At 39.8% G+C, this 13,807-nt stretch overlaps 1 protein-coding gene across 2 annotated transcripts in view; it reads left to right on the plus strand.

Annotated features, from left to right (window-relative positions):
- The window catches only part of SLIT3 (slit guidance ligand 3), a 601,195-nt gene that overhangs the window by 401,564 nt on the left and 185,824 nt on the right, over nucleotides 1-13,807 (plus strand). For both annotated transcript variants that reach the window (XM_087759961.1, XM_087759962.1), the window contains one exon: nucleotides 11,310-11,451. In XM_087759961.1, coding sequence (XP_087616087.1) covers nucleotides 11,310-11,451 — 142 coding nt within the window. The remainder of the gene's footprint in view (nucleotides 1-11,309; nucleotides 11,452-13,807) is intronic.

Here is a 13,807-nt window from a genome sequence, read left to right on the forward strand (position 1 = left end):
CCTGACAGAGCAGCCTTCCTGGGCCTTTGCCTTGAAGCCATCTGTTCCCAGAGAAATCTCCAAACAGACTCTTCCTCCTGTATAGCCGCTTACTGAGCTCTGCGATGTGTTTGGTGAGACGGTCTCCTACAAGACAGTATGTTGTAGAAGAGGAAATTGTGCGGCACCAGAGGATGAGTGCCCCTGTTGATGTGCTGCACGTAGATCGCATGATGTATTTCTCCTCTCTCTCCACTGTAACTTTGCAATTCACTGCCTCATTGCCGTGACAAGAGAAAACAGTACGCTAAACAAAGACTTAATGTGAAATGCTACCTGCGCTCTGATCCTTGAGAGCTGTTTGTTTTTATATTCCCTTAGCTAGCAGAGAAGCATCTGGGGGTGCTGGCTTATGCTTGGTACCTCTTAGAGCCTTCCAGTCTTTGCTTGGATCAAACCCAGCTTCCTTCCCATGTTCAGATGTTTCACTGTTGAACTGGCTTCTCTTTCTCAAGCTCTGTCTCTCTAACTCTGTCTGTCTGTCAGAGGCTGTGGGTTGATTTCGGGGGGGGGGGGGGGGGGGAAGTTGATTTTTCCTTTGTGCTCTTGCTGCCGATTCTGAGGCAGTATGTTAGGACTTGGTGTTGACTCTGAAGGTGCAGGTTGATACACATTTTTTATAGTTTTGGGCAGTAGCTTGAGGTATTTTACCGTGGGCAACGTTTACAATGGAGTATGAAGACTGGATGAGATTTCTTAGAATAGACTGGAGATTGATATTTCTGACAGTTAATGAATTCATGCTTTTCTCAGGTAAGAAGCACCAGATTCTAAAATCTTGACATTAATCTGGAGCTGATTTGTCCTGTATGTGTTGCAATATGAAATTTAGCAAAGTTTAAGTGTAAAATATGTGATTTTTAAGCACTTTTCTAAGATAGGTTTCTTTAATAATGACACAAGCATTGTAGGGAAGGAAGATGGATCCATACATCATTCTCTTTTTAATTAGAAACAATTGTCTCTGATTCTTGATCCTTAGTTCCCACTCGGAAGATGTACAAGAACCTGAAGAAAATCAAGGTGCATAATTTCGATTAAATAACTTAAAATTCAGTCTGAAATTGATGCAAGAGAGGAATCATTACCAGAGCCAAGTGTCTAGTCATTTCTGGCTAAATAAACTGATACTGATTTTAAGCAAATAGTGGATTGATCCAAATCTCCATTGAAAATTTAGAGTTTCTGGTTCATACAGCGAGACTGCACCTGAGGTATAATAAAGAGGAAAATACGTTAGCTTCCTGCTGCTTAATGCTGACTGGAAGCCCTAATGAGGAAGCAGTTTTATTTGTTTAGGTGAGGTCAAACGGTCTTAAAACATAGCTGTTACTCTCTGGCCCAGACCACAAAACTCAGTAGATTGCCTTGGTCCATTTTTCTCCTAATACCTTCATAGCATATTGTCGAGGAGACAACCAACAATGAGTAACTAATAAAATATCACTCCTCAAGCTTAGTATCTTAATGAGAACTTTCAGAAGATGCCAAAGGAAAAGTGTGTGGGGAGAGGAACTCCCCCCCCCATCTGCTCCTATTTAAAAGACTCTGTGCAATAGTATAGCTGCATAACGAGCAGCAGGTCTGCTGCTTTCAACATGGGACGTGGAGGTACTGCCAGCACGGAAGACTGGTGCTCCCTGGAAGCTAAAGAGGGGGGAGGACTATTTGCTAATGATGCAGATGTTGCTAGTGCTGGGCAGTAGCAATTCCTCCGGAGGGAGCAGAGCGGCTTCTCTCCAAGCAGTCCGTCCCCGTTCGTACAGAGAAGGGCTGCTGATGGCCCTTCGTTTCGGTGGTCGCAGGAAGCCGGATAAACAAAGTGGGAGATGGCGGCCTTTTTCTCTGCGTCTGTGCGTGTGAATGGTCGCTTTCTGCCGTGGGGGACGTCCTCATTGTACAGATGTCGTATGGCTTTTAGAAGTGAGCTTAACCATTTCATCTAACTTTGACCTCTTTCCAAAACACTGACCTGTGAGTCATATTGGGCAAATAACATCTTTTTTCTCACCGTTAAGTTGGTTCACGCTTTTTGTGACCATCAACAGACCCGATAAGTGCTCGTGCAATGGAGTCTATGCAGGACTTTCAGCGTTCTATGACTTCTAAAGCCTTTTGGTAAAAACTGTGCTTTAAATTTGGTCTTAGAAACTTTTTCTGTAACTCTGATAGAATTTTTACCTCCTGTTATAATTTGCTACCACAAACTAACATTGCTGTCTAGTCTAAAGAAACATTTCAATACTGTGCATTTGTTAGGTGCTCCTCAAATGAAATCCTGTAGGAGGTTTGGAGAGATACTAATCGCTATTTATCAGAGTGAGTTTGTTTTCTGTTTCCATTAAATTTCTTATTACAAGTTTAAATTTGCTCTAGCACTAACAGTTATGTTGTTTCATACTGTAAGAATTTACTCCTTGAATTGCTTCATACGTAAGATGCCGCGTATGGTGTTTTTTATTTGGGGGACCGTCTTGCAAATCTGAGGGATAAATATGTATTCCTAAGGCACTTAATATTTCTTTGAAGACCAAAGCTGAAAATTTGCTTTAAATGACAGTAAATTTAGTTTCACTGTTCGAAAATGATGTCTAACCTTTTCAGTATAATTACCTTTGTTCTGGAATTCTCTTTTCCCCAAAGCAGTATGTGTAGCTCTTTAATGCTTATTTAATGATGGCGGGTTGGGGTATAATTATTCAGGCATTGAGCTTTTGAACTGTTGCTGCAAGAATAATAATGTGGTTAGTTTCTATGTTAATATCCAAAACCAGTGGCTTGTTTTATTACTAGTACGTTGGTAGTATTTTGGTATACAATGGAAAAGGCATCATGGTGGTCTGTCCCGCCATGGATCGGTGCCGCAGCCCTGCTCTGAGCTAGCTCGCAGAGAGGGCCGTGTTAAATACGAAGGAACAGGGTTGGCTTTGAGTATGTGGCCAAGCTTTCGCGTGAGGCCTGTAGACTTTTTCTGTTCTACGCATGTATGTGATGGGCAACGTGTTTATGAATACTCAATTCATAAGAGTAATTTAAGAAAGCATAGAACTGCTTATAAAATGACTGCAGGATTCCGTAAGTAAATAGGTGGCAAATACACAGTTACAAACAGACAATATCATGTTCTTGTGATTTTCTGTTTTATTGACAGTGAAATTTAGTGATGTTATACCGTTCCATTAAAACTGCGGTGGGTGGACCGTGGCCAGCTGCCAGGCGCCCACCCAGCTGCTCCCACTCCCCCTCCTCAACAGGACGGGGGAGCAAACAAGACCCGCTCCGCCACCTCCTCCCCCCCTTATTCTCTGACTTCGCTGCTCGCAGGGCTGTACCTCACACTTTTTTCCTCACTCCTTACTGCCCGCCACTGTTTTGCCCTTTCTCAAATACGCTTTCCCAGGGGTACCGCCGGCTGCACTGCCAGGCTCAGCTGTGCCTGCAGCAGGGCTGCTGTGGGGCCGGCTGGAACCGGCTGGAGCCGGCTGGAACCAGCATGGGGCAGCCCCGGCCTCTCCTCACAGAGGCCCCGCAGCCAGCGTCTGGGCACGGACACCCTGAACCAAAGCCAAAGGGATCTCCGGGCTCATTGCGTTAATTCCTTGTAATTGCAGGCAAGTGTGTTTAGGTCAGAAGATCCATAAGAATGTTATTGTATAAGTTCCAGATACCATAAAAAGCATGAATGTACCAGAGGTCGCTTGCAAAAGACCAAAGGCAGCAACCTCGGCCTATCCCAGGGGGAAGGCAAGAAAGGTTGCTATTGCCCTGTGTTCCTTAGCGTGTCCCAAAATTGCCGAAGAATTTGGTCCAAGGAATTCCGAGGCGGCTCTGGGAAGGGGAGGATGCCTCGCTCTTCAGTCCTTGCCCGCTCATCTGGACAGAAGTGTTTCCTCGCTCCAGATCTGGCCATTGGGTGAGCTCGTGACCAGGCTGGACCCTCGGGTGTCATTTTCGGGAGGAATGTCACATTCTGCCCGACATCCTCTGAGTAGCTGTGTCAGTCTGTAACGCTTCCGATTGAAGTGAATCCCACCTTCCTCCTCTTCTTGAAGAGACCAGCTTTTGCGCTGAGGCAGGGACGGTCCTGTGCTAGCTGCGGCAGGGGCAGAAGCAAAGACAAATGGGCCATCAAACAAAATCAAGTCGTGTTTAAAACTCCTTTTCAAATACCAGCAAATCAAACCGCAGGGACTCAAAGCATAGGCTTAAACTGTTCCTGTCCCTTCCATAATTTTATCAAACTTCATCGTGAAACAGTTCAGGGTCTTTAATGGATAACCTGTTTAGAAGGGCATTCCAGAACTATACCCCCTTCTTAGGCTTACAATTGATCGTGACCATTATCTATCATTTAACCTTGTACAGGTGGTGTCCTTTCACTTAAATAATATGTCTTCCTCTTCATTTTTATGCTTGAATATATTTATAAGTTCACTATATTATTTCTGGACCTATTTTTAAATGTCACTTCATATGCACCTTCCAGACTGCTGATACAAATTGTGGAATTGGCTTTAATGAGATTACTGTGCAGAGATGCCATTTGAACTGCAGAGGCACTGCATCTTTTAAGACTTTCTAGTAGCATTATTTTTTTAGTCTTTAGCCTGTTTTGGAAGAGCAAATATTATACAAACCCAGAGAACCAAATACACAGCAACAGCCTTCCTTATGGTGCAATAGTTAGAAAGTTAAATTCTGCCTGCTTTGAGGAGAAAATGCCTATGTTGGCAAGGCTGGAGGAAGAGGTTCAAAGAAAGGCTCAGAGTGGGCACAGGGCATAGGAGACATTCAAACTCTACCTTTTCAATCCCTCCTGTGGAAGACTTAAATGGAATAAATTTCCCTGAGAGGAAAACAACTTTGTCATAGTTTTGAAACGACTTAAATTGTCTCACAGATTCTGTTTTATTAATCCTCCAGAAGAACAAATCTACCTATTAAACCTCAGTTGTTACAGGTGAGCCTGCTGCTTTGTTCTACTTTCTTCCATTTTGTTTGGAAGTATTCCATACAATTTTGGCACTACTACTGTTAATTAAATAAATGCAATATTAGCGCTTTTAGAATAAGACATTGCGAAGTAAGGTCTGATTTTCAATGGTGTTACTTTACCGATATATTTTGAAATACGCAAAGTAGGTTTTTGTAGAATAAAGTAGGCTTCGTTCATTACACCAGACCTTCCTTTCACTGCAATTGGATATTTCCTTTTGTATTCCTCAATATTTGTTTGTAAACCAATTGGTGTTGACTTTGCCTACAGAACAGTTGTGCTCATGTGCCATGAATTTTTAACAGATAAATTTACTGTTTGGGAATGTTCAGCAAAACAGTGAACTTGAATCAAATAATGAATATTCATGACTAGCAAATTTTTGCATACCATGAACTTGATGGTATTAACATCATCAATCAGGGGCTCAAGTCACTAATCATAAATACTTAATGCTGTGCTCAGCAAAAAGCTGTTGAACAACCATAGATGGAAATATTTGCATAAACCATTTGCTGCACATTCCTGTAGATTAAACACATTTGTACAATTTTTTCTCCATTAGCAGAATAGTTGCCAGCAATAAGGAATTTAACTTTACAGATAGTCAGTTGTGATTGACTTGCCCATATCTCTCTGCACGACTGTGCATGCTCAAGTGTATTTTAATACTGGGATGCAAACACCGATCAAGAGCAATACATCTGCTTTAGGTATCTTTTTGAGATTGTGTTACTGGGAGTCTAGTGAAAACTGTAGCTCGTGTACTAGTAATTGATTTCAGGTGTCCCAGCATTGTAAGAATTTGCAGCGGGTTATTTAATTAAACCGCAAAAGGTCGTAATATATCCACAGATCTGCAATACTCACAGTGTTTTGTTTATTGATCAATAATTTCATGTCTGCTATACTTAAAATGTTATAAAGTCACCAAAGATTTTTAATCGGTAAATCCTGTCAGATTTATCTTAAAATCCATTAATATTTTTTACAAATAACTAACATTTTGCTGGTGGAAAAGAACTGCTGCAAAGGCAATTGGATAGGTGAGGAGGTAATAAAACACGCTACTTAGTGTGCCGTAATTGCGTGTCAGTGCAAATGAGATTAGTTTATTTAGTCATTGCAGAATTTATTTTAAATGCCTGTGACATTTAAACTGTTCATTTATCCACCATAACCATTCTATTCTAATTGTAGTATCAGTCTATTTGCTGCTCTTAAAAGGCTAGAGGCCAATGAGATGCTTATTTGAAAAAAGCACTTAATTTCTCTGTAAACTGCTGGGCCTAAGTCTCTCCCCTGTCTCCTCTCTCCCCCTAACACGTAGTCTGAGACTGTAAAATAAAGTGGTACGGGCTAATGGCATGCCAGATATTAAGTACCATAATTATTGAGGCTGTCATTCCATTACATCAGGCACAAAAAGCATAGTAATTTTTGTTAATCATGTTCCTATCCTAGCTTCCACATTTTGTTAGTGTTGGTTTTTTAACAGCAAAATGTATAATTGAGTTGATGATTTTTATCTCTCAGAGAAAAATATAATTAACATGGTGAACTAGTGCTGCTGTGTAACAGAAAAAATCTGAAATGACAAGATGGCAGATAGTAAGAAGAATTTCAGAAGGAAAATAATATAAATGCAGCTGGCTTGTCTATGGCCATTTGCTTTTGTTGCATCCATGCCATAAGGAGTTTACTGCGCTTGTGAAAGACACAAACGTCCTTTACCCTGAAATATTTTTGCTTTTCCTGTGTGTTTTCTTTTGAAGAAGTATTGGCAGCAAAAGGAAAATTTGTTTTTAGATTTCAAATACCTTCTTTAGAGGCCGTATTGCCTTGGGGCCCTTGATCTATCTGTGTGCTTATACTCTGCACACCTATGAAAATCATACCCAAATTTTAATTTTAAGAACTTCAAATTCCATAGCCTGCTTAGACTTGTTTTCTTGACCAGTCTTTTCTTTACCAGCTCTCCACAACTATACAAACATTAAACTGATTAAACCTTCTTGGATTTTTTTGTGCTTTAATTCTATAGATCTGCTGTGGAGCTAACAATAGATCCTCATTTAACTGAAGCAGTGAAATCCAAATCTGATTTGAAATTCTGTTTATAGCATTATTCAAGAAGCCTTTACCTTAACAGATGACTGTTTGTGTAAGAGCTGATGGAATACGTGCTAGATTGTTGAGTGTGCATGTGTAATACAGTATTTTGTTCTTTGCAAAGGAAAAACATAAGCAAAACCATTTGATAATAGTGATAGCAATTTATGCACAAAGTCTTTTTATTTCATTAAAGTTTTCAGAAATCTACAGTCTAGATCTGCTTTTGCTCATGAAGAAGAAAGGAATTCACCGAATATTAAAGGGCTATATTCAGCATGGAATCAAAAGCAGTTTTACTCTAAGCACAAAATGTCAGTCAAAAGTGGCAGGAGTACCGGATGTTTTGGAGCACTCAGAGAATTCAAGCTTGTAATGAGAAATTAAGTTGATAAAAATACTCCTCTTTCCATCCTATTTTAAGTGAAATGAGAAAACCAATCACTCATTACATGTGGAAAATAAGGAGTCCGCACAAAGACGGCCTCTTTCTTTACTTTTTACGTTACTGTCTTTCAGTGTAAGCTGTTAGTTTTTCATCCCGTTTCGGTTGCAACTGCGCTAAGAATAAAGACATGATATTGCCTTCTCTCTCTATCATGTACCTCCCTGGTTAATTAATTGGTTATTTGTTTTACTCACTAGCCATAAATCAAAACTCCATTCACATAAAAGTTCCTCTTTCATAGTGGAAAATCACAGGTAAATGGGTTTTGTCCAAATTCGGAGTAAATAAAAGGACTCCTATTGGCTTCGGTAAACTATATATCAGGTGTTTGTTTGGAGAGGATCTGAAGGGCTTAGTGGGCAGCACAAATAATGTTCTGATTTACCCTTTGGCCTTCCCATTCAGAAAGTTGCTGGAAAGTTCCATGATATTTAACTGTAGTATGATATTAATTATCACCTTGTTACTGCTGCTACCTGCTTTTTGTGCAAGGAAGACTGGCATTTCTGTCTTTTCTCTCTCTTTTCAGAGCGCTTTATATAATAACCTCCTTTCAAACCATTCCTTTAGTGTAGAGCACTCTGCAATACTGCGTCACACAAAATATGGAGGTGATGAGCTGAGTTCCACTGAATCTTCTGCTGTTGATTTAGATGCAGCAGAGTCAGGAACAGACTCTTAAAACTCCGACTGGCAATGCATCAGGTTTTTTGATGTTGTACCCTGATGAAAAGGGAGTGTATTACTGCTTCTCTAACCCACGGCGGTATGTTGTAGTGTTGTAACTGTGCAAAATGCATTTTCCCCTTGCTACGAAGCCTCTTCAGAAAGCATGTCAGATGTGTGACGATAAAGGGTGTGTGGAAGATTTGACCTTGCTGCCAGCTTTCTTCTTGCCTCCCAGAGAGCAAGGATTGCTCTGAAGTGTTTCTTCCCAGTTCGATAATTTCTCCCTATCCCTAACAGCTTGCAATAGCTCGTTTGCACTTCCCTCATTCTTCATTTTGTTTTGGGCATTGCACCACAAGGTAGGCAGACAAAGACAAAATGTAAAATGTATGTGATCAGGTTGTAAGAATAAACCTCTTGTTCTTATGCAAACATAACAGAGGCCTATGTGCGTTTTGAGGCAATATAAACTACTTTTGGAAGTATTCACAGTTAGAATCTTACAGAAACCTTAGACTCCGTGAAAGTGGCAGTGCTGTTGGTGGTATGCGGCAGAGCTCCATTAATTTTGAAGGAATTCTATTAATTCACAATGATGGTATGTCTGCCCTGCATTTCTATGGTCGGAAGACAGACCCAAGAGAGCTGCTTGTCCTGCCTGTTATACATGTACACATTTAACTAGTGAAGATTTTTACTTTTACTTTTTTTTTTTTTTTTTTTTTTAGTTCAAAGAGCTACAACTTAAATACTGTATTGCACACGTGGTCACATATGTAGACGATGTTAAGACAATGTCTAATAAGATTTTGAAACTGAAACAAGTTGAAGTTCAGGTTGCCTGATACAAATGAATTTGATTTCTTGGGCCATATGAATTAGGATTTAGATTTTAATTACAGTATTGAATTATTTTTTTACAGTAGATATTTGCCCAGTTGATTCTGTAGGGTGAAGCTGCTCTAGTACTGAAGCCAGCTCTGTGTTGAGATAAAAGACTGTTGCTGATAAATTCCTTATCTTCAACTGTCATGGAAGTCAGAAAGGGGACTGTAAATGAGACAGGATATTTTAGCAAAGAGAAAGCATCATAAGGATCATCTCATGATGAAAGCAGCTGCCCGCTCTCATAAAGAATGAATTTGACTGCTACCCGTGCCACAAATGTCCTGTGAGATCCATTTTTTTCAAGGTGGTCACTACCTCTGAAAATCTAATTTCTGGATGCCTGAACTGGAGTTCTGAGGTCTGGTCTGCCAAAATACAGTCACTCACAGCTCTGATTAGTATCAGTGAAAGCTATATTTAAAACCCACATTTTTCTTCTGCTGTCCTGACAGAAAGTCAGGTGATGACCCAAGAAAAAAAAAATTTCAAACCCAGTACTTTAATTTGGCAATATTTCATACACAGTTGAAATGGTGATCTTATCCTGAAACTCGACAGTATATTTTGATATAAGGCAGTTCTGTCATCTCTGGCTACAAAATAATACCTAAAGGGGATGGCCACTTGCTTGAACTAAGGGAAATTCAGACAAACAGAAACGAATTCACATGCCCCCTCTGCAAGTGCAAAGTCAGCCTGTAGAAGTTTTCAGCTGACATCTTTTCAAACTGTGCCTGCCTTTCAAAGTCATGACACTTAGAGGTGACACTGAATGTCTTTCTAATGTTGACTTTTCATTGCTGTTTACAAGTCTTTGAAAATAGGAACATATGTAGGCTTGCTATACGAGTTGACATTGTTGTGTACGGTTAAGGGCTAAACCAGAGGGTATGTAGGCATAGATCCAAGAGAAAAAATTCCTAAGAATGTTGCATTGTTATAAAATTTTAATTGTCATGATGATACTGGTTTGCAAATTGATGCAAACAAATATTTTTGGACTTTTTCTCATCTGCAGTTATTATGTATGAAAGTATCAATCATGGGTCTTTGCCAAGACAAACCCCAAGAATGTACAGCTTTGTGTATAGTTTTCCATGTTTTCACATGTATTTGTTATTTGACGATTGTGATGTTTTAATTTTTCCAACCAAAGGATCAAATATGTTCTGTGATTATAATCTACTGTAATCTAGGAAAATACCAGTTTTTCCTGTTTCTATCATGATTTTGTCAGTTCTTACCAACACAAGCCTTCACATTCAGTCCTCTGTGTCTGGTCGAAAAGGTACTTGGGGTTTCTTGTGTTACATGTGCTTTGGAAATATGACTCACCGTAAATAAGTCGATAACTGCTACATCTTGATAACCTCAATTAGCATAGCAAAACCATTTTCTCTATGCCTAAGTGTGTGTATATAAAAATTTTAAATGTAAGAATCATAACCATTTGAGTAAAATTGACATAATTGCTACAGTTTCAAAAAAACTTAATGACAATTAAACCTGAATCTAATGGATCAACTAGAATGTATGTAGAGCAACGTCCTCATGCTAAACCTTTGCTCCGTAAGTAGTTTCTTGTCTTTCAGTGGAACTATTAGATTAAGCAAGGATTTGAAGGTTTGAACTCACATTTTTCTGAATTCTTTTTGTGTTTCCATTAACCGCATTGTCTAATCTTGAAAAAAACTAGCTTTATATTTCCAGTCTTTATGCCATAAGAGGTTACCTCATTTCAAAAACATAAGTCATCATTGATGGCAGTCTTCTCTCAGTATGTAAAAATACTCAAGGAGTGTTTATGTAATGGAAACTTCTAGGGAAAGATAACTTTTGGAAATACTACTTGATCTTAAGGCTTATTTTTTAAATCTTTGAATAAACTCATATGGCTGATCATGGAGGGGACCAAAGAAGTGTTCATGAGGGAAAGAGATGGATAGAGTGGAGACTGAGGAAGAATAAGAATACAGTAATCTTTTACATGTTTTTTCTGCAGTTGATTTGCAGCACATTATATTCACTGAATCCAAATAAATTATTACTTAATATAGTAAAAGGGTCTGGAAAACTCAGAGGCTGATGTATTTTGTTGTTAAAATCTCAGATGATCATTTTTCAAAACTAACGTTCAGTGTTTTCGTTACGCCTCAGGTTCCCAGTCTGAACCTCCGTCGTGCAGTGCCAGTTCCATCACTTGCCCATCTGCCTGCACCTGCAGCAACAATGTAGTGGATTGTCGAGGAAGGGGCTTAACAGAAATTCCGGCTAACCTACCAGAGGACATTTGGGAAATGTAAGTGCCAGTGTAATGCACCATTCTTTTCCATGTCTCTCCATTTTTAGTCCATGTCATAGCCTCCTGTGTGGAAGAAAGGCACGTGTTTTGAAAACTGTTCTGAGCAGTTACCAGGTATATTGTTGTTGTCCTCTTTGCTCTCCTTCTTTTGATCTACAGGCTCAAACCATTCCTTAATGTAAATTAAGATATTGTTTGAAGTTTCCCTAGCCCAAAGCAAGATGAAGTTCCTGGCGTATTATGTTCGGATTGTATTTACATCTCACAAATCTGGGATTACAGTTTATAGTCAGGAAAAGGAAATGCACAGTCCCTATTTTTGAAATTGAATTGGTTTATTTTTAGTTGGTTAATTCCCCAAGAGATGGAGAGATTTCTTGTTAGCTTGGCAGGATGCATTTGTAATGAAGTGAAGTATAACATCAGAACACGTTGTCCCTCCTGATTTTACCTTCTATTTCTTGTCTCCCACATTTTGTTATTGCCAATTCTTTAACACTTTTGTGACTTTTTTGTGTTGTGAAATCAGCTGCTGGTTTTACAGACTTGTTTGTCTTTACTACCTTTAGGAATTGTAATCATCTGTTTTTGTGTCCGTGACTTCATACTACTGTGGTCCTGAAATACTGTTACATTAAACCAAGTTGCTTTTGGTTAGTCCATAGGGAATGCAGATCAATTCCTTTTCCTTTTTAGGTGCTTGTCATACAGAGGTTACTGACATCCAGCCAGCTTTTACAGTCTACATAGTATGGGTTCAAATATTTGCATAGTCACTGGACTCATTCAGCTTCTCGTTGCGGTAGAAATACTGCTACATAGCAAAATTCACTAGGGTAAAGCATAAGTTGCATTGCTCATATGTAGCCTGGCCCACTATGATATGCCAGGGATGTGACAGTTATGGCCAAGGAAGATGATGTGCTACATAGTTTGCTGGTGATCTGCTCTCCACCACCGCTCCTTTAAGTCACTTTATCGGTTGCTTTTTTAATTTAAGATTCACCTCAAATTTGTTCGGATTGCTATCTCAGCACAACAGTTTAGAGGTAGCTTATGCTTGATGGTGCATCTCCACAGAAAAGGTATATTAGAAATGAAAAAATTAGCCCAGTACATGCAAAGACTAAACAACATCTTAAAATTAACATTGTTGAGGATGTATCTAGAGCATGTAAAAATGTTTACAGGAAATATAAACCCTTATGCAAGCTGTTCTGAAATGCCCATTACCTGCTTGCTCGCCTCCTGACAAAGTTCAGAATGTATTGGTTGTGTTCATTTCCAGTCAGATGGACTACAAATTTTCAGGAGTGGCTGGAATGGTTTAATAATAAGGGACAGAGGATGAAATTGGTCCAGACTTGCTCACAAATTAGGGTTGGGCTAGGAGAATTGCAAAACTTTATTTTGTAGGGTTGAAAATGCTAGCAGAGATCAGATGATCTTTGTGGCTCCATGCCAGTCACATGGAGAGCAGCATCTGCAGGAAGACTGAGACTGGTGCCCTCCGGCACTCTCCTGGCAGCAGCGCGCCTCAGTGTGAGAAAGCAAGTGAAAATGTTCGCTTTTAGTGTGGTTATAATAGCATCGAGTATCCAAGTCGTGTCTCTGTTTTGGTTGCTCCAGCCTGCAAACCTAGTCCCTGTAACTTGTAAAAGCAACTTAGGAGAGCAGGAAGTGAAGGAAGACCTGGAGAGCCTTGAAGTTAGATGATGAGGTAGTGAGTCAAGATGCATGCGTTTTGAGGAACTTTCATAACATGGAGGTTATAAACCTTCTAGATCCGTAGAACACAACATAAAGCTCTTAGCACACCGTTGAATGATTTAGATCTGTCAGACTTCTTGCATTTTAGGCAGTACTTATTTGAGTCTTTGTCTGTAGATAAACATCCTATATCGCTCTAATCCTGCACATATCCTTTGCAATACACAGGCACTTCAGGTGGGAGTAGTTCTGCGGAACGCAGAGTGTAGCCCTCATGAAAACATTTATTGCTCACTTTCTGTGGGAGTCAATCCTGTGAAGATTTCATTTTTATGGAATATATATATAAAGACATCTAAGTAGCTCTGTTTACGGTGAGGGTGGTGAAACACTGGCACAGGTTGCCCAGAGAGGTGGGAGATGCCCCATCCCTGGAAACATTCAAGGCCAGGTTGGACGGGGCTCTGAGCAACCTGATCTGGTTGAAGATGTCCCTGCTCATTGCAGGGGGGTTGGACTCGATGGCCTTTAAAGGTACCTTCCATCCCAAACTATTCAGTGGTTCCATGATCCTATCAGAGTAAGTCTTAGCAAGTGACATCACTTACATAGAGTTTTTCCTACTGGTAAAATGGTGTTTTCA

The sequence above is a fragment of the Nipponia nippon genome, unplaced genomic scaffold (assembly GCF_047370975.1).
Source record: "Nipponia nippon isolate SJK-2023a ecotype South Korea unplaced genomic scaffold, ASM4737097v1 scaffold_21, whole genome shotgun sequence".
Classification (NCBI taxonomy): Eukaryota; Metazoa; Chordata; class Aves; order Pelecaniformes; family Threskiornithidae; genus Nipponia; species Nipponia nippon.